Source organism: Mya arenaria, chromosome 15 (genome assembly GCF_026914265.1).
Source record: "Mya arenaria isolate MELC-2E11 chromosome 15, ASM2691426v1".
NCBI lineage: Eukaryota > Metazoa > Mollusca > Bivalvia > Myida > Myidae > Mya > Mya arenaria.
Genome location: NC_069136.1, coordinates 6,689,825 through 6,712,218, shown reverse-complemented (window position 1 = coordinate 6,712,218; position 22,394 = coordinate 6,689,825). Strand labels below are relative to the sequence as shown.

The 22,394-nt window shown below is 36.4% G+C and overlaps 2 protein-coding genes across 3 annotated transcripts in view; both read right to left on the bottom strand.

The window, feature by feature from the left end:
- LOC128220077 (receptor for retinol uptake stra6-like) overlaps positions 1–22,394 on the bottom strand; it is a 58,462-nt gene that overhangs the window by 34,136 nt on the left and 1,932 nt on the right. Inside the window, exon 1 of one of the 2 annotated variants that reach the window (XM_052928331.1) lies at positions 1,365–1,501. The exons of the other annotated variant lie outside the window; for it this stretch is intronic. The gene's annotated coding sequence lies outside the window, so the exon portion shown is untranslated. Of the gene's footprint in view, positions 1–1,364; positions 1,502–22,394 lie in introns of those variants that run through there. 2 annotated transcript variants of the gene reach the window in all.
- LOC128220127 (acetylcholine receptor subunit beta-like) lies at positions 11,152–12,303 on the bottom strand. The gene has a single exon (XM_052928392.1). It carries the CDS (start codon positions 12,301–12,303, stop codon positions 11,152–11,154), a length of 1,152 nt encoding a protein of 383 aa, XP_052784352.1.

Below are 22,394 nucleotides of genomic sequence, written 5' to 3'. Positions count from 1 at the left end.
AGTATCGTAGAAGGCCTTCTAGAAATATACATCAAATAGAGTGTAGATCTTATTTAAACCTTTACATTTTTTCTTTGAAATATGTGACTGTAGAAAGTGGACGAGAAAATGACATTTTTTTTTTCAACAAGTTTGTTTAAATGGTGTTTTTTTTTTCCAGTTATTGCAAGCCTCGTTATAGCGACATCCTGGGTAACGCTGATTCTGATTATTATTCACGGTAGGAATTGTTTATATCATACAAAGTTGGATTATGAAATCCCTTCTCTGTTTTAGACAAAGGACTTGTGTAGACCAATAAAGCGTATTATTTCCGAACGGGGAGCAGCAAATCGTTTCAATTGTAATTAAGCACAAGTCAATTGTAACCCCCCACCCACCACCACCCCACTACGCCCTCAAGTCCGGGGAATAGCGCGAACTTTAACTTTCGGTCCAGCCAATCGTAGGTAAAATCCCCGCCCTGCGAGAACAAACTGTTTGTTAAATCCCCGCGAAATGCACCCGCATCCCGAGGACATCCTAGGTAAGGCCCATTCCCTGCTATTTTCGGCGCGAAAAAAACCTCATCGCATTCACTCGGCACTGCGGGGCAACCTTGAAGGTAACACACACGGTCCTTTCCCCCCGCTATCCCCGGTATACCCCCCGGGGGTAACAGTTAACTTGTGCATTACATCAACTATATACACCTTCTGTATTTAAAGTCTACAACGAAACCTCTAAGTAAATGTCTATCAAACTCCACGAAGTTTTACTTCACGTTCAGTACAGTTATCACTGCCACCATCAGTGTGTGTATACCACGTGATAATCTACGTCATATATGGTACGTCATAAGGCAACATTTTGTTTAAAATGAAGACTTAAAACAAAGATAGCTTTTCTTGTACTACACCATTTTAAATGAACCAAGGGGCAGTCTATGGCGCTTAAAGAGCCTCGCCTTCGTTTTATAACCGGAGTTCAATAAGGTGATTAGTTTCATCAAACACTTTGACAAACCTGTTTTCAAAATAATGTTTTGACAGTGCTCCGTCAGATAGCCGTTTTTAGAAAAAAAGTGTTTTAAGAAACTTAACTCTTAATCAAATTCTGATCAAAGACCAAAGGCGGGACTCCGTTAGCGGCGAAGACGGTTCATTTAAAATGGTGCAGAAATAATAGAATTATCTTTGTTTAAAGTCTACATTCGAAGAAAAATGTTGCCTTCCGACGTAGCGTTTATGACGCAAATTATCACGTGGTATACAAACACTGACCATGCAAATCACGTGACCATAGGCATAGGACCTAAGAAAAGTGTCTTTAATTTTAAATATGTTTTTAATTTTTAACCTCAATGTAACTTTAAATAACCAAACCTCGTGATTTCCGGTTTCAGGACGTGTTCAGCAGCGACATCTGCAGCTGCATGCTATAATTTTCGCGCCAAATAATCCGCAATTGACCTTCATCAACAGCAGACGACAGGGATGACTTTCGATCGTTGAATATTGCTGAGAATGTCCTACTTCAAAGCATACATATGAACTCTCGATAACTGTATATTTGACATTTTGTTTTGAGTTCAACTCCCTGAGGCGTCAATGTGTACACAGACGAAATACTCATTATATGCTTTCTTGTGATTATTAAGATATTCATTTAATGAAAACAATTGACCTCATACTAAAACAAGAATGTTCCTTTATTTTACGAGCGTAGCCTTTAAAAAATAGAAAAAAACTTAATAGAAGTAATATATTTACATTGTGTATCCATTTTATATTATTTCTGTATTTAGTGAAATGATATTTCCTATCGAAATTGCGTGATTTTGTTCGATACTTCTGTCATGTCATTGGGAATATTTACAACGGAACTACTTTTTTCAATGAAATTGAAGGGAAACTTTTGGCAATCTATGAAGCTGAAAACTGCAGTAAAGCAATTAAAACAAGCGAATACATTGATTTAAGATCCCCGCCAGATTAGATAAAGTAGATGACAAGGAAAACATGTGTTGGTAAAATATTCCAATGAAATATATACGGCTGCAGAGTTATGGACTCTCATTCATAATCATTATGAGATATGAATTTCTGTACAAATGTTTGAAATAATGTAACATTTAGATTTGACAAAGTTACCTAGATTTTGAGCAGTTTCAAACTCATAATCATTATGAGATATGAATTTCTTTGCAAATGTTTGAAATAATGTAACATTTAGATTTGATAAAGTAACCTTGATTTTGACTGTTTCAAACTCACAACCATTATGATATATGCATTTCTTTGCAAATGTTTGAAATAATGTTACATTTAGATTTGACAAAGTTTCCTAGATTTTGAGCTGTTTCAAACTCACAACCATTATGATATATGAATTTCATTGCAAATGTTTAAAATAATGTAACATTTAGATTTGACAAAGTAACCTAGATTTTGACCAGTTTCGAACTCACAACCATTATGATATATGATTTGTTTTACAATTGATTCAAATAATGTAACATTTAGATTTGACAAAGTAACCTATAGTTTGACCAATTTCGAACTCATAATCGTTATGAGATATGAATTTCTGTGCAAATGTTTGAAATAATATAACATTAGATTTGACAAAGTAACCTAGATTTTGACCAGTTTCAAACTTACAAAAGCTTTCATTAAGGGCATATTGGACCACAAGAAGTTAACAATCTAGTCAATCTAGTCAAGCTTTTTCTTTCAAGTTTTCTTTATTTCATTCGTTCTATAAAAATATGGAAAAATGAGGTTATATCATATGAAACAGATGGATATCAAAGAGGGTTGAAGGAGTAAATGCAGACATATAAAGAATTGATTTATAGATAGCCAAAACATTTTTGACAATATATTTCATTAATAGTAAATTGCTTATGTAATCCTTTAAGTTTTATTCATTTCATATAAATTAATACGTGGAGAGTCACTCAATTATTTAATAGTGAGAAACAAGCTGGCACAAATTCCGAGTACGTAAACAGGCATGTCATACAACTATATTGTTTTTACTATAAAGTTGCAACAAAACATCTCGTCAATCAAATATATACAAGTAAACAAATTGTTCATGCATGTGATCATCGTTACAAGGTAGCCAAATTTAAATAACAATTGAAGAATAGCTTAAGAAATATGAAGAATGTTTATGCATAACAATGTTGTGAATAATGATAGATATAAGAAGCTGTTTATCTAGTTAATTAGATACATTATGGAAATGCAGATGGTAAGAGGTTACAACAGTGAATATACGATTACGACTTAAACAATATCATTGATTAATAGGTTTCTTCTATTATTTTCCTGTACCAAATATTTACATAAATTTTAGTTTTAGTTTTAATAATAGTTGTTTTGTTATTACTACTAACTATTTGAGTAAATTTAAACATGATGTTTTTTTACATAAAAATACTTTTAAATAAAAATTGATCGGAGGTCATCGAAACAATTACATCTTATAACAAAATGAAATTCATCCTCAATTTCCTGTATATGACATAATAAACATAATCTTTCATTTCTCAGTTTTGTCCCTACCTACCAGTTTCAACACGTACACTGTGCGCTGATACACGTAATTGAGTGTGGTATTTTCTGTTATTTTTATAATATAATAAATCAAAATATTCTGCCATACCAAACGTACTATGCAGATGCAAGTATAGAATATTAAGTTTCGTACTGTTGGCAATATCAGCAGGTCACTTTTGTAGAAAACTATCGATTAAACGTTGTTTAAAGACTGGAGCAAAGAGTTCGACATTATAAAAATTATTTCCCCGGATTAACCCAGACGTCTTAAAATCATTTCTCCTCAAGTTAACATTTAACGTTAGATGCCCAAGTTGTGAGGCCTTTAGTTCAATGGAAATATCCAACAAAACGGAATTTATATAAAGACGAATTATTATTGTTTTCGATACATCAATTTGAACGTTTTCGAGTTAAATTAGTGAATGTTTACGGTCCCAGTAAAAACGATCCGTAGTAATTTATGAAACTACAAAACAATATGTAATATAATCATGATAAATTGCATATAATTGGTGGTGAATTCATTTTTTTTGCATACCGGTCGTGTGTTTCCGGTCAAGTGACCAGTGCTGGAAAATAAGTTTCTAGCACACCGGATCGGCATTTCCGGTGAAATCAGCCGTGCTGGGAAACTCCATCTGGCACACACCATGCCAGATAACTCACGCGCTGTGACGTTTTACTTTCAATTTCTTTTATTATATACTTTATGTATAATTATGAGATTTCAGTAGATAAGTTCCATTAACATTAACTTTACAAAATATACATTCAAAACAAAACAAAATAACCCTTAAAAGACGTGATTTCGAAGGAACTTATTGACGTATGCAGTGAATACAAATAACTGCGCGTCATGACGTCAGTAAACATCAAATCACGCACTTCTTTGGTGAAATGTACAAAAAAAGCAATTCATGTGTTTTCTTCCTCTTCCGAATCGAAAAATCCGATTTCATTAATCTATTATGTGTTTCCGGTACGGATAGAAACATCCGACACGAGGGCACGCGCGTAAGCCGGTAACGAGGCTTGCCATCACTGGTCACATTTCTGGAAACACACGGTATGCAAGAAAACCCCGTCTTACACCCCCATGTTAGTTGAGTCACGCGCAACAACGCGCCGGTTATTATTTCTTTTATTGCATCGAAAAGTATAGTATGCCATTTCAATAAAGCCCAATCAAATATATAAAGACTTTTAATTAAAAATAAAAATAACTGTAAAACGCTCTTTTAGAGGAACTTATTGACGTCAATAGTGATTTAAGAATTAAAATGTACATATATGCGTTTTTTACGTCAATTTTTCCACGAATTGATATTTTAAGATATGCAAGAAAAAAATCAATCATGTTTTTCCGGTCGAAAAATCGAACCCTCGGGCACGCTGCAATTCCAGTAACTCGGCAAGCCACGTTACCGGATTACGCGCGTGCCCTCGGGTCGGATATTTCGATCCGTACCGGCGCGTGGATGCTCGTGACTCATCGTTCATAGGGTGTGTAAGACGGTCTTTTCCAGCACAGGTTACATGACCGGAAACGTACGTCCGGTATGCAATAATAGAAGTATCTTCCATGGCCGAGAGTGTAAGATAGGTTCATTTCGACCGGAGCGTAGGGTGTTTTGCGGAAACGAGGTTTACCGATGAGTCACGCGCAACAACGCGCCAATTCTTATTTCATTTATTGTATGGTTTATGAAAAACTATATTATGCCATTTTGATAAAGCGCAATCAAATATATATATATATATATATTTGTAAGACTTTTAATTAAAATAGAAAATAATTAATCGCAAAAAACGCTATTTTTAGTTATTTAAAATGACTGCGCTCTATGACGTCATTAAACAACGTAGGACGCGCTTTTTGGTATAATTGTACAAAAGTCCGTTTTCTACGTCATTTTTTCCACAAATTGATAAATTGAAATATGCAAGAAAAAAATATATAATTTTTCCACGAATTGATATTTTAAGATATGCAAGAAAAAAATCAATCATGTTTTTCCGGTCGAAAAATCGAACCCTCGGGCACGCTGCAATTCCAGTAACTCGGCAAGCCACGTTACTGGCTTACGCACGTGCCCTCGGGTCGGATTTTTCGATCCGTACCGGAAACACATGATAGATACTTATACTCGCTAGATATTATTCGCTCGTTTTTAGTGCAAACATTTATGAACATAAATCAATTAAGTAATATTAGTGCATCTATGTATCAAAATATAACTAAGCACGTTTATATTAAACGGGCATGAGCACATAAACAATTTACTACGCCGCCAATTATTGAATGAACATTTGAAAGGTTGAACATGTTAGCAAAATAATCATTGGATATAAACATTTTCCGAGTATAAGAGTTTGTTTCATGATCGAGGGTTTTCAGTAATCTCACTGTCAGAGACCAGTGTGATTCTGTTGAAGACAGGTCGATTTCCAGGTAAAGAGTAAAGACCACACTAGGTTGTAAAAATAATTGAGGCGTGGGTGAGGTAAAATTATCAGTTTATCTCTTAATTGTCGTGTTTTTCGGATTTGTAAAACGAATTACAACGACAAACAGTTCAAATTATATTTGAACAATGACATTATAAGTATCTATCATGTGTTTCCGGTACGGATAGAAAAAGCCGACCCGAGGACGCGCACGTATGCCGGTAACGAGGCTTGCCGAGTAACCGGCCACCCAGCGTGCCCGAGCAATAAAAGAAATAAGAAGTGGCGGGTTGTTGCACGTGACTCATCTTACATGGGGTGTAAGATGGGTTTTTTCAGCACTTATCACATGACCTGAAACATACGTTCGGTATGCCAGAAACGTTCTATTTATGTTCAAACCGTTGTTTTCGTCTGTAATCAGTTTGATATGAAAGCACATTCAGTCACAAAATTAAAAAAAAAACATTTGAAAGACGGGACTACCATTTTTCTAATTGGTTAGTTGCTTATTTCCAAATATATCTTTATTTAAAATTGTGTTACCTATTTTTTTAAATTTTATTTTTGGACAACATTTTCTTGTTCAAAGTGAATGTTTTGTTTTGATCAAGGAGAAGTTACTACACAGGATTTTAAAAAAAAGTTCTAAAAGTTGGGATGTTCACTCCTTTTGCAGTGAAACTATGAAAATTGATATTTTCGCTGTTGTTAAACATGAAAGAAACATGAAAAAAATGTATGGTTTTCAGGTTTTGCCTCTGGAATCGCCTTTGAATCTGTATGAAATGCAACATTATCTGACACCCCCATACAATTCAGTAAGTTTACGTTTGCGGATTTTGTTTTGTAAGATTCAAAGTTAACTTCACAGTAGAATATACTTATACTACAGTATTTTGTTGCACAAGTTATTATTCTTTCGGCTTCAAGTTTTAGCCGGTGCGAATGTTTGTATGATAGAGTGTTTTACGACAGTTTCTTTTAAGAAGATATTAAGTGTTCGAAGACAACCGAACCGTTGCCAGTCCATTTCTACTAATAAGGTAATATATGACTTCCACTAAAAGGGTTAATTCTAAATTTATGTGTTCAGAAACGGTGGGTAATTTGGTATTATCGAAGAATAACTCAGGACGGTGTGTTTGTTTATCTTTCTGGAGAAAGTAAGGGTTTCCGTTTGAGCAGAACTAAGGGAGACCAGCCATGCATTGGCGCAATCGTGCACAGCGTGGAGTTTACGGTTTAAAATTTTAGCAAAATCAGTAGGACTATATTATAAAATACACATGTACATGCGAGTGATATCAACAAAAAGTCTGACATGGGAACTGATGTGGTTGACTTTGTAATCGCTATAAATTAGGCAGAGTTAGGGACCAAGGATACACTCTAAGGGGCCCACGGATGAGCTGTAAAACCAACCTGAGTGAACGTTAGCGGAACAACTCCATTTTTACTCGAAAACAAGCACTAATTAAAGCAGTTAAGGAGACTTCCTTTGATGCCGAGATTGTTAAAAAGACACTTCTCCCAAACATGGTCAAAAGCCTTGAACATATCGCAGAAAATATGAAGAACCCCATTACCTTCTTCAATTGACAAATGTCATTATAGATGTTATTGAGACGATTTACTGGTACACCTCCGCGGATTGACAACATAGCTTAGAGGATAGTATTTGGAAGCAGACGGGTTTAACACAAGATTTCTTAAAGACTTATCAATAATATACCGAAATATATGAAACATGAACTAAAAATATCAGATATTACTGTTTTGGCTGAAAAAAATTCGATGTTGGAAAAAATCAAGACCCAAAAAAAGATTACACAGTTTCTGTATACTAAACATATTCAAAATAACACTATTAAGATAAAACATAAATATATGTGGGAAAACTCTTTAAACGAAACACTTAATTGGAAGGAAGTATATTCACCGCCATATATAGCAACAATTGACACATGTATACGAGCCTTTCAGTTTAAGATAATCAACAGAATTATACCAACAAATAAATATCTTTTTAAATGCAAATTATCCAATTCTAGCATATGCAATTTGTGTTCCAGCTTTGAGGAAACAATAAACCACATGTTCTGGGAGTGTTATATCATACAAGACCCGTGGAATGAATTGAAACGCTTTCTCCACTCAAAAAATATTAGAATTGAACTAAATTTAAAAAAATAAAATGTTTTATTAGGAATAAACGTTGAAAGAAACTATAGCTGCATTAACTTCATAGTTATACTTCTAAAATACCACATTTTCTGTTAAAAAAAAAAACAGAGGAACAATTCCTTACTTCCGAAATTTTGAAAAATACTTATATATTCGAATCAATATTAAGCGTGAGATAGCTATTATGAAAGATAAGCATTTGCAAAAATGGGCTTTTCTTTTATAATCATCAGATATATAATACATTTTAGAAAGCCAGTTTGTCTCTTTTCTTTTATTTAAATCCTATTATGGGCATTTTCTTTATTTTTTTTATTTTTTTAAGTCTAATCCCCCCTTTATTTTCGATATCAGAAAATTGCAAAACAACTGGTTTCTTCATTTGAAAGATATTTTTTTTTTGATACATGTCTACGTATAACTGTATGAAGTGCTTTTTGTATACGTTTGAATAAAAAAAAGATTTCTTAAAGATTGCAAGTTTCCAATGTAAAGGGAAGTGTGATGACGAAATCATCTTTGGAAAGAGCGACAGTGGGGAAATCGCAAAAGCATCAGAAACTTCTGATCAGAAAGTGAGTAGTTTCGAACTGATCATTCCTGGGCCACATGATTTAGATGGATTGACTCTGGCAATTGCGTCTTTAGGAAGATGACAATTTATTCCATTCCGGACGTGTGTTTCCGGTCATGTAACAAGTGCTTGAAAAACCCGTCTTACAACCCCCATGCAAAATGAGTCACGTGCAACAACGTGCCACTTAAATTTTTATTGTATGGTTTATGAAAAGTATATTATGCCATTTCAATAAAGCGCAATCAGATATAATAGTATACGTATGCAAGACTATTAATTAAAGTTGTAATAAGCAATCGTTAAAACGCGATTTTAAAGGAACTATTTGAGGTCAATAGTGATTTAAAATTACTGCGCTTTATGACGTCAGTAAACAACGTTGCACGCGCTTTTTGGTGAAATGTACAAAAGTGCGTTTTCAACGTCAATTTTTTCCACAAATTGAATATTGTAGATATATGCAAGATCAAATATTGTAGATATGCAAGATCGAAAAATCCGACACTCGGGCACGCTGTGTGGCCGGTAACTCGGCAAGCCTCATTACCGGCTTACGCGCGTGCCATTGGGTCGGATTTTCTATCCGTACCAATAGATACTTATATGATGACAGGTTGCAACTCTGCAAGAGTGTATCAGGAAGGGGATGCTGTTCATCGTAGACAGTGGATTGCTTACAGAAGACAAGTAAGCATTCTTGAGATTTACCTTTTCTAAGTCATGATTTGCAGAGATACCATTAGCTATTAGGCTTTGAAGTGAATTTCTTGAACACTTCTGTAATATTTATGTTTTTCTCTGTTTAATAGTTACAAGTTCGATTCTGAAACTGTCAAAATCAGCCTGGTAGTATCTCCATACTGTCCTTTGGAAAGTATTATTTAAGGAGCATTATATTTTAACAAGGTAACCGTTTGACAGCGGAAGCGCACTAGGCCAGGTATAAAAAGGTCCGCTGTGAAGCTACACAAAACATGTTCCGGATGGTACCTGATCATAAGATCAATGAGGGACGATGAATGTATATTGAAGTGGGTTAGTTCAGTAATAAGTTGGTGTGCGTTCTAAGATGTTCACGCCGGGTAATCATTGGAGCCATAACATTTTGTTATGTGTTGAAAATGCTCCAACGCGTCTTCCGTTGTAGTGCCAATGAGTGGAATATGGATGTAAACAGTGAGTATGGTTTCTTAGTTTTTATTTTTTATAGGTTTATACGATTAAATTTAAAAATTTGGAGAATGTAGTTCCACAATGGAATGGCCATGAGCTGTTCTAAATGTAAAAGTCCTGAATAAAATTTAATATATGATCATCTAGAACTTGCATAACTTGCTAGACGTTAGTGTTGACAACGTGAAAATCTGGATTTTCGTGAGAATTGTTCCCGTACCTTAGATTTAAGCAATTTTACATGTGTGTGGCTTTTTTATTGACAAAAGGTTGCCGCGTTACAAATTTTAGAACTTTATATGTTATACTTGCTGCACTATTCTTGATTTTCTGAACGTTGTGGTGCCAATGAATAGGTTGTGGTGCTGATGAATAGTAGTAATTTATTAGGAAACGAATTGTGAAAAAACTGTAGCAATTTCCCCTGAGGAGCCTGATAATCTGCTGTTTAAATTTTTAACACAAAGGTCTCGTATTTTTTGCTTCAAATATTACATAAAACTTGAAATATCACCAACTCCTTGTGCAAGCCACACGTGACAAACCCCTAATTACTCATGTTTTACGACATATAAATAACAGTCAACATATTGCAGAAAAAAAATGAAAAAATAAAGTTACATATTCAATATATGTAAATGAGGCTTCATTTTTAATTTTTAAACACAAAGAACATAAGCTCAATTGAAAATTATTTAAACACGTTTCCCATTTCCTTTTTATGCCTTAATACGTAGAGGAAGAAACCTAACCCCTTCCAAAAAACATGTACATTTAAAGACATGACAACTTAATAGGAAAATTCCTGTATACTAATATATGAAGATGAAGAAACATGGATTATTATTTTTTTTAAAAGATATGCATTCTCATTATCCGATGTATTAAAGAAATAAATAAAAGGTGTATATTGCCTTTACCAATTTCATGACATTTTCGTCTGAAGCGCTACTAATATATTAAGGAAAACGGGACCTCATCTCGCATTATATTACCGTAAGATCAAGTAATTCGGATGTCGAGGGGGAACCTCAGCCGTATCCCAAATTAGAAACAGTCTTAACTAGTCAATTTAGGTTCTTGTTTTTGAACGTGATAGTATTCAGACAAATCCATAAATCCAGCTCTCGTACAGTAGGTTCGTCGATGAGACGGAACATAATGCAAATATTGCTGCATTTTTTATAAATTCATTTGATTGTCAAAAACGACATATTAGTCTTCTGCTGCGACGGTCGACCACACTAAGAGGGCGCAGCTTATGCACACGTTCGCGCTCGTGTACGTCACGAAGAGCACTGGATCCAGGCGCCGCGCGACCTCTTTCCACGTGATACGCTGTTGCGGATAGTGCTTCACGCAATCGTCGTCCATGTCCTTGTTTGCAATGTCTTCCATTGAATCGTTATGCGGATTGGGTTTAACACCGTCCGCTGTGCTTGTGTTGTGTGTTGCTGGTCGGTGTATAAGGCGGTCTTGGAGCCACGAGTTTTTCTCGGGGTGGTCGTCACAGTGGTAAAGGCGTATCTGAATGAGCGTTGAAAGGGTGACCAACGTCGCTATGATCACCTGCGTGAATACGTAAACGTTAAATATTGACAATTTGTCAGCGGTTTTGGGTAGTTGCTCGCTCACAACCGTGAGAAATACGCAGAGAGCTAGGAAAACCGTCACAGAAAACGAGGCCTTTTCTCCACACGAAGCTGGAAGTATAAACACACAGTTATTAAGGAATGAAAGTAACGTTATTGGAAGTATCACGTTCAACATTATCTGCAATGCTTGTCGTTTTAGTGAGATGCAAAATACCACATATTCATCTTTGCCAAGAACCATTCTCTCTGCCTTGGTGTATATCACTGTCCACTGCGGCTGTCCCTCGTATTCGTAAAGCTCTATTTCCTGAAGCGTGTTGATCAATTGCAGCTCACCGTCCGAGTTAGTCCAGGACTCGAACGCCAGACAACACGTGTGCATGTCGTATGGGAAACGCACAACGTTCGCGGAACACATGGATTGGAACACTTCCATGGGCTTCCAAAGGCACGTGCCATCATGCGTTACCCGAACCAATGTGGAGGGCGCACCCAAATCCCGGAACTTGGTATTCGAGTTCTCCAGGACAAGGTCTGGCCTCCAGATGTCGTCCTGTGGGATGCCTAATGACGTCACGCCCACGAACGATCGCGGGTCCCACGTGAGGTATTCATCAGTCCAGGAGATTTTCAGTATTCCGGTAACAGTCAGCCTCTCGACAACTTCGTTGAATTCCACGAGACTTAGAAGTGCGAGACTTACGTTGATAACTGTTGGTTTGGTGACGTCACGAACAGGACGAATCTTTTTGTTATATTCATTACTTTTCATCAACGTATCGTGTAATAGATGAGCCGAACTTTTGTTCGCAGTGCCGGAAATAGTTCTTACATTTTGGGTTGTCAGTACAAGAACTGTCAAAACAATTCCAAATTTGTCCATTATTGGTTCTCCACTTGTAGAGCTATACAAGATATTAAGTAAAATGAAGTTGATGGGATTTTGTACCATTTATATACTCCATCTAAGGAAACCATCCCTGAACAATAAATAGTCGTGATTTCCAAAATAATAATCACACTTTCAATTAGATTTTAACTGGTAAACATCACAGAATTTGTGAACATCTGAGTGACGGCCTTTCATTGAATTAAACAGTCCATTATCAAGAGCAGATAAAAGCAATGACAATTATAAGCATGCACGTAGATGGGTCAAAATCAACAAAGGAATCGCTTCCATCCTTTGAGATATAATCGCTTACATTTCATAGGGCAATTAAACATTTTGTTTTGCACGTTAAGCTAACCAAACTGCACACGGTAACGGCACGTGTTCTGAGGTTCATTGTTCGTAGATATGTGGAAATGGTCAAAGATGTTTATATTTGACAAAGGGCATAGACATGCTCTATAACTTTATTCGAAATGTGCCTGCTTTTAAATTGGACAAGCTTTTCGTGTTAAATGTCACCGCAACCATGCCGTTGGTATACTGACCTCGAAAATCAATTGTGGTCATATACTGATCATTTTCTTGTCATTGCCACCCTTCCTACCAAGCATTTTCGAATAATCAATCCGGCATGGTTTGAGCAATTGTTCGACAGACCGACGTATAATAAAAATGCATTTTGGATTATTATCGAAAGTGATCGAAATATAATCATTATCATTCTAACTGAATAAAAATACTTCACCATAAGGGACAAAGTGAATGTGGTTTAATTTCTACAATTCAAGCCATGACTCCAAAGTTAATTTTGGAATCTGATTGTTGATCAATATTGGCCATTAACATTGTAAAGGAAAACTATCACAGAAATGATTAATACCCTAAGACGCCGCCTGGACACAGAAATCGTAAAATGTCGTGTTTTGGAATTAACAACACCTGAGACCAGAGCGTATAATATTCACCACTTAAAATGTTTTTATGGCAATAGACACCAAGTGATACTATTGCAAGAAAAAATTAGAAAAAAAGTCAAACACTTACATAAAATTGATATCGTTGTGTACACCGCTTTGAATCTTCCTGATGTATCACATCGCCTACGACACATATGTTTCTTTCGCAGTTTTGCGCATTACTACTTTTAAGATGACGTCTTTATTTGATTTATGGGTTAAATGATCATCGCCATATTAAAGGTGAGGGGGTATTGAAAGTATTGGCCACATGGGTAAGAGTAAGTCGATGATAGCACGCCAATAGAGGTCTTGTTTTAGTGAGCTGCATGAAAGACGAAGCCGGGCGTGAAGGATTTTATTTTTCTCAGACCAACATTGGAAAGCGGGTATATTTGAGACATGGAACAGGTAGGAGAAAGTGAATTCCATTCACGAATGGCAGTAGGAAGGAATGATGTTTGGTAAAGTTGGGATTTGCAGGCGATAGGTGGGATGGAATTGTTTCCGAAAGTGTATCTATGATTGGGTTGGTCAGGATGCAATTTCGATAAATATGTTGGTGTCAGATTATGATTCATTTTATACAATTCAGAAAGTTTTCGTTTGCGCCAGCAGGATTATATTCTATTATATACAGGCACATGCTGGTGTCACCAGCAAAAAGTCTGACATGGGAAAGGATGTGGGTGACTTTGTCGTTAATATAGAATACGAAGAGTAAGGGGCCTAGGATGGATCCTTAGGGGGCCCCGTATGAACAGTAAGACCAGCGTGAGTGAAAGTTAGTGGACACTACCTTGGATACAGAGATAATGTAGTTTGAAAAAGAAGACCCATCCGCCATACACGGTCAAAAGCCTTGGATATATCGCAGAAAAAAGCAATGACCTCCTTACTTTTGCCATTTGTCAAATGTCATTGTAGTTGTAATAGAGGCCTTTCTGTGGCCTCTTTGCGAAGGGGAGTGACCGCGGCATAACCGCTATGTCATGGTTACCTCCTATTCGAGCGAGCAGTCCGTCCACTAAAAATTAGTTCCACTCTTTATGGAAATGGTTGTTGGAATTGAAATTATTTTTAGATAAAACCCTACTTCCATCAACGAAACCTATCATTGTTAACATTTATTGAGGTACAAAACAAGTATTTAATCAAAAGCATTTCGGAAATAAAAGAATATATCGAGTAGAAATAATATTCAATGAAACGTGAGCATGTGGCATTTTTTGTACATTCAAGAACAATTTCAACATATTTTAATTAACAAAGACGGACTTAAAAAGTGTGTATCCGTAGAAGCAACGGAAGCCGGGGTATTATAGTGGTTTTCGTAGTGTATATAGATCAATTCACTGTCGCTCTCAGACTCTGGATCTTGCGGTATTTTTTCGGAGTGAATTCATGTTCAGTGCAGCCGAAGTATGTTTTGTTGTTGAGACAGCGAATTAGTTTCATATCCAATAAAGTTGAAAGTCACGTTTCCGTTAAATTTGGGGTTTACGAAAACCGCAGAGGAAATGTCGAGGATGCGTTTGAGAAAGATGGAGCGCAGACTTTTGAAAGTTTTCTCGACATGATGTCGGAAAACACCATGGCCTAGTAAGGCTAGTTGGTTTTCAATCTGCTATAAATGTACAGGTGTTTATGGCCGATGATCTGAGCTATTTGATAAAGCTGGTCTCCTTTATCGTTTAGCTTTTGGATAAGCCTTTTCTAATCATTATTTTTAAAAAGAAAAATGAATTGTTGAACTGATGAAGGTAAACAATTGAAGGAAATTAATCAAAATGCTTGTGCATACATGTACGCGGTTAGAGATTGCAGGAAAAAATGATCTATCAACTCTATTACTAGCACATGTGGCCAAGTAAATATTCAACCGATACCTACCAAGCGGGTTAATTTTAACAGTATGTTCCATGATATAGTTCATACATAAATTGGTAAGTTTGTTCTTTTTAAATAGTCATAATCAATCGAATTCTATACGATTCGGCCAATGTGTATATTAATGCACTACAGACGACAGCGAACATGTACTCAACTTGTTACATACATGTACTTTTCCAAGTCAAGGGAAGCAAATCTTATAAAAGATGGACAAAATAGTCCCGAGTTGTTTGTACAGAGTGGAATGATCAAATGTTATCATTTCACTCGAGCCAGAGTGAAATGATCAAGTTATCATTCATCAATATTTTTCATTCTTTCACCGATATGCATGAAAAAAGTTGAGTTTATTTACCGTCGAAACTCCGCTAATGAAGTTAGATTGGCAGGGTGTGAGAAGATGGTTAGGGATGACATAGTTGTAAAGGTGTTTGTGCACACATCGTTCCATTAGGTTCCCAACACAGCTAAGAATTGAGATAGGCCGGTAGATTTTGGGAGCAGACGGGTCAGATTTCTTTAACATCGGAGATACATTTTGCAAGATTTCAATATGAAGGGGATTTTTTTATGACGAAATCAACTTTGAAAAGAGCAACGATAGGGGAATCGCAAGAGAATCAGAACATTTTTAAGGAGTTCGGGCTTATCATGTCCGGGCCACACAATTAACATTCATCGTGGCAATGTCGTCTTTGATGTATTGTGGGGAGATGACAATTGGTGACAGGTTGCAATCTGCATGGGGGAATGTATGAGGAAGACGATGGTGTTCATCATAGACAGTGTATTGATGGCAAAAGTACGCATTCGTGTGTTTTACCTTTTCTAAGTCATTTTTGCTGTGTTTACATTAGCTTTTAGGATGGGAAGTGAGTGTTTTTGGTTTTTGAGTAATTTAAAATTACTGCGCTTTATGACTTCACTGGTAAACAACGTCGCACGCGCTTTTTGGTGAAATGTACAAAAGTGCGTTTTCTACGTCATTTTTTCCACAAATTGATAATTGTAGATATGCCAGAAAAAAAACCATTCATGCTTTTCCTGTCCGGATCGAAAAATCCGACCCTCGGGCACGCTGCGTGGCCGGTAACTCGGCAAGCCTCGTTACCGGCTTACGCGCGTGCCCTCGGGTCGGATTTTTCTATCCGTACCGGAAACACATGATAGATACTTATATAACCATGCGTCTTCAGATGTTGTCAATTAAGCTCATTTGCGGAGGTAAGAAGTGAACCAAGGAATGACTTTGGGAAAATATTAACAATTTTTGACGGAATTGTTTATAAGGCTGAATTTAGTAAGCTCTCATTTTTCCATAGGAAGCTCGGTCTAAATTGTTCATGTTAATAATTTTGCTAAAACCAACATTTACAAGTTCGTATCTCCATACTTAGCTTTTGTGGAGATTTGTGGGTTTATAACCTTAATAAGTAACCATTGGATGGAAGCGCACTAGGTAAGGTATAAAAGGGTCCGCTGTGAATCTAGACAAAACATGTTCAGGATGGTTCACGTGCATATTAAGGCGACAAATGTTCAGTGCAGTGGGTTGTTTCAGTAAAGTTGATGTGCGTTCTAACATTTAAAAAGTCTAGAAAGTTTGTTTGAATGTGGTTCTTAAACATTGACATTGTAATGTTTAAATTATCGATGCTCTGTTCTAAGAGTGATCAGTAGTTGTTCATAGTGTTCGGGGTCTGTAAAAGCCTGCGATGAGTTTTCGGTGCTGTTCGATGAGGTCAACCCAGAGAGAATCAAGACCTATACCTTCGAGATCAGACCTACGAGAACACTAAATACCAGAACGGATGTAGATTGCAACATCGCCACCTTGTCTACCTAGACGGTCGTTTCGAAAGCGGGTGGAGGGGGGCGGGTCAGAATTTTGAATAAGGATTCTTTCAGTGGGGTCATGGAGCCAGGTTTCTGTAAAAATGAAGATATCAGTGTACACAATCAAGTTTAGGTAAGATTCTCATAATATTTAGGTGCATAACACTGAGATCAGGGTCGATGAGATCTAAAACTTAGGTCACGGGCACGCTTGATGTCGTTGATGATGTGCAAAATTCTTGATGAACATCACTTGCTAAGGTTAGTAATATTACGAAAAAGAAAAGAGTAACAGCAACTTAGAAACATAACAAAACTTTTTGAGTGAAAAAGTAGTTATCGTAATACGTATCCAATGCAATTGTTCTGCAGCGTTTTGAAAGGGCGGTGAATGCAAGAGAGCTATTTAAAAGGGAAAGAGAGGTGGCGACGGAGCCGGTTACACATGTAGGGTCAGCTCTAGAAACAAGTAATACTATTATAATGTAGTGAATATGACGGTAGTCGATATGCCAAGTATAAAGGAGCGCGATTACTGCATAAAGGGTCACTTTAAGTAGTTATTCAGTCCGTGCGCCATATATAGATGACACCTCAGCCAGGACCGTACGCGGAAAGATAATGGTAAAGGTCCCGACCTATCTTGACTGAAAAAATGGTGATTTGAAACACATATACGTAATGGTGTCATAATAATGGTTGAGGGTGTAGAAAACAACATTGACATACAGTGAGGCATTTTAAATGGAAGATTACGTGAGAATACGAGGATGGCTATACAGACATTATTCATGATAAAATGCATGCTATGTTAAGCTGGAAGCTATTGCTATGTTAAGCTGGAAGCTATAACGTTACGATACTTGTTTTACAAACAAAGTTTCGGCTTTAATTCTGGTTTGGGAACACGATGGTGAAGAATTAAAGAGATCACTCGCACATTGGCTGGAAAAGGGAGTCGCATAAATACATGACACAATACAAACGAGCAGTAACTCGTAAATATGTGTAGTTCATTTTCAGTGAAGATAGGGCCAAATAATGTTTATCGAGTAGCAATAACTAGGTACAGGTCAGTAGGTGTATACAGATACTAGTATATTCAAGAAATGTGTTATGTGACTGCGGCGCCAAGCGACGTTTGAGTTCGTTGAAGGAGTCAGTGGTGTTAATGAGACCGACCGTCACGTCGTTCTCTCTCACGAGGATGCTACCAACGGCGGTCCAAATACTAGTGACGTTCTTTGGCTGCGGGCATGATTAAAGATTGAGCTGCGCTGTTTTTTTGTTCAACTACAGTTTCTGACGGGCTTTATACGTGGGGAATTTGACAACGATGTTTCTTGGACGCGACTGAGCTGATCTTCCACAAGCGACCGCCTGTTGCAAATGACACTGGTTTGCTAAGTTCGCTGGTTTCATGTCGGAAAATAGCTCATTGAGCTAATGTTTCTTTTAAGCATATACCCGACTTTTAATAAAGTATTTTTGTATCGTGTATCTAAGACAATGGCTCCCGTCTATATCATCAAGGGACAGGTCGACATCAATTGTCCCTTGACGATGTCAAGTATTTTGACGTCTGTGACCTCACTTGGGGTTTCAGGGATACCTGAGATTCTCAAACAATTTCTGCGACTATTCTGCTTGGCTACGTCAGCCTTTTCTCGATCTCACTGACTTATACATTGAGCTAAGTTTTGTCCTCTTCTTATGCACTGTTTGTTGGTAAAACCCCTTACATTACTTATTCAACAACGTTGGACACTTACAATGTAAATCTGGATTTCAAATGAAGTAGCCAGCGTTTGTTGAGCATGGTATCAATTTTGGCAAAGTCGGATTCGCTTAGGCCGATGCTTGTCACCGGTTCGAACGCACTGTTGATGTTGACTTCGCCAGACGCTTCATTGATGGAGGACATGGTTAGTTGAGGTAGCTTTTGTCTTCTTTAAGTCGGATTTGTCAAGTGGAGAGGTTGAGATGTAATTGTACAATTGAACATCTCTCGTTACTCTTACAATAAACATCAGTATAGTTGAAAGCTTTTTCGGCATGAGAACTACCAGATTTCCACGTGCAAAAATGTAGATATCTTTGAAACTAGATCGAGTCAGAATACTTTGACGAAATCAGGTAAAATGCAGGTGAAGAAGGGAATTAAGCTCCAAAACGTTATATTAAGGTCCAACCTGTATATTCAACACAAAAAGTAATAAACACTGTAATCCATTGTTTTTATAAGTAAAATGCACTGAGAAATTGCAAAAATCTTGAAATTTCTGCCCACCTTCAAAACAATCAACTTGCCATAAACGGAACTGGAATAGGTCTCAACGACTATCTGATAAGTTCTGCATTTTGAAATGAACTATTGCTGTAGTTGTTAATAATATGAAAATAATTGTTCTAAACAAAACGAGTAGATGTTCATAAAAGGAAAAATATTCAGGGGGTCCAACCAGTTTTGTGTTTTCCGAATTTTAAATGAGGGAAATATGTGATGCGGAATGAAATGGCGGTGTTCGAAGGGAATTTTGTGTTTTAGGAGGATACTTTCACCTGTTTAGTAAGTTTTGTAACTTATCTCGCAATATAAATGTAATACGTGTAAGCTTCTCTCAGTTTTTAACCTATGTTTCTAGAGGCCTTAATAAAAAGGTTATTGAGTGTATCAGCTGAACGATTGCTTGTTTGTACCAATGGTATAAGTTCAATGCCAAGTTTCCGATTTAAGAAATATATGTACGTGTAAAAGTTAGAGTATACGTTTAATTACTTCATAATCATATCAGTATCTACCATGTGTTTCCGGTACGAATTAATAATATCTGTCATGTGTTTCCGTTCCGGATAAAACTATTCGACCCGGTGGCACCTGCTTTGCCCGGTACCGAGGCTTGCCAGAACGGAAACACATGATTGGTATTTTTTCTAGCACACATTAAATTCCATTTTTTGTGAAAAAATACATAGCAAAGCGCATTTTTTGTACATTTCACTAATAGGCGTGTGCAATGATGTTTACTGACGTCATGACGCGCAGTTATTTTTTTTCACTGCATACGTCATGAAGTTCCTTTAATATCACGTCTTTCAAGGGTTATTTTGTTTTGTTTTTAAGGTATATTTTTGTAAAGTTAATTTCAATGTACCTCATCTATTGAGATCTTTAATTATGGTTACATAAAGTGTAATTTAAAAGAAATGAAAAGTATTACGTCACAGCGCGTGACTCATCTGGCATGGGGGGGAGCAGATGGAGTTTCCCAGCACGGCTCATTTCACCGGAAATGCCTATCCGGTGCGCTAGAATTAGTTTTCTCTTAGCTTGCCTGTTCGTCTGTCTTCAGTGATTGTATACCACGTGACAATTGCGTCATATATGCTACGTCGGAAGCAACAATTTGCTTCGAAAGAAGACTTAAAACAGAGATAACTTCACTATTTCTTCACCATTTTAAATGTAACATAGCACAGTCTACGCTGCTTACGGAGCCCCGCCATCGGCCTTTTACCAGAGTTTGATTGAGTGTTTAGTTTCTTAACACTCTTCGACAAACCTTTTCACAAAAAACGGCCGTCTGACGGAGCACTGTCAAAACATTATTTTGGAAACAGGTTTGTCGAAGTGTTTGATGAAACTAATCACTTTATTAAACTTCGGTAATAAAACGAAGGCGGGGCTCTTTAAGCGGCATAGACTGTCTTCTGTTTCATTTAAAAAGGTGAAGTAAAAGAAAAGTTACCTTTGTTTTCAGTCCTCATTTTGAGCAAAATATTGCCTTCCGACGTAACATATATGACGTAATTTGTCACGTGGTATACACACACTGGTATTCTCAATGTCTTAATCTGCACACATCTTAAATACATTATTGCCGTTGTAAAATTAGAAGTATCTATTAATTCATTTAATAAATATCAACTAATATAATAATATAATTGTACACAAATTACAGTTTGTTCAGCAAGTTCATACGTATATGAATATAATTGGTGTACACAGTTTTCTGTATTATAAAAGAATATAATTATAACCTAGTTGAGTAGTGATTTGAACGTCTTTATTGTTCAGTTCATAATGAATGGTTCCGATTCTCAACTTGGTATTTTCATGTACATTGTATAACTAAACACCTGTTTTTGCATACTTTTGTCATGTATATAACCTCATATGCCATGTTTTATGGTATGAGTAAATAAACAGTATTAGACTTGACTCGGCTTGTAATGGAGAAAGTTGCCTATTCAGCCCTTCTGTTGACATGGACATTGTGACCACAAACACTTCCGCCGAATTCCATAATGGTTATGCTATCAATGCCTTCGTTTACATATATAAACCTACTATTTTTAAATGTTAAAGATTCATAACTCCGGGGTAAATAATACGATAAATGCAATGAACTTACTCGAGACATTATGCCCACAAATTTTGTCACCAAATTTCATAATGAGTTGATGATAGATACATGTACTTAAAACATTGTCGTCACGAGGTTTAGTTTACGCCGCCGACACAGACGCCGCTACGGACGCCAGAATAATACATTTGTATATCTCATTTTGATGTGGCGCAAAAATGAAAACTTATTAAATATACTTAGCTTATGCATTGTTTTAACTTAGATAATTGGTTGCCTTTAGAAGTCTTTAAAAATGTATTTCTAAGTCCCGATATGTGCTTCATGAAAATGAAAAGGTATATCAAAGGTATATCTTGCCGATACCATTTAGATGACAAGTGGATGCATGTGAACCCTACTAATATAGTTCAAAGATAGAAACCTCCTTATCGGTGATAGACAGATTATCGTACAATATAAAACACGTAAGGGGTATGCTTAAACCGTATCCTAAATTAGAAACATCCTAAATTAGTCAATTATAGTTCTAGTTTGGCAGTTTTCTCGGAGTTTTTTTTAAATGATGTAATTTCTACCTCAATTATTCTGTTTTCATATTTGACTTTAACGTTAAACAATAATAGCAAGTGTGATGGTCTCCATCGCTCATATAACTTCAGGTGCTGCAGCCACTAGGATCATTCATTGATGGACAAATCTCTCATTCACAGTCATACAACTTATATTTTGAACAACAATGCAATTGTGTATCTTCAATAATCATAAATTGATAAAACATATAATAATAGTATATCTTAATACCAATGCACTATTAAGAGGAAAGTGAAAACTAACATTGCACCAATTTGTGAGGATTTAAGTGATAAACACAAAACTACTTGACGGAAAGGAAAATGAAATTCATTACAGCACG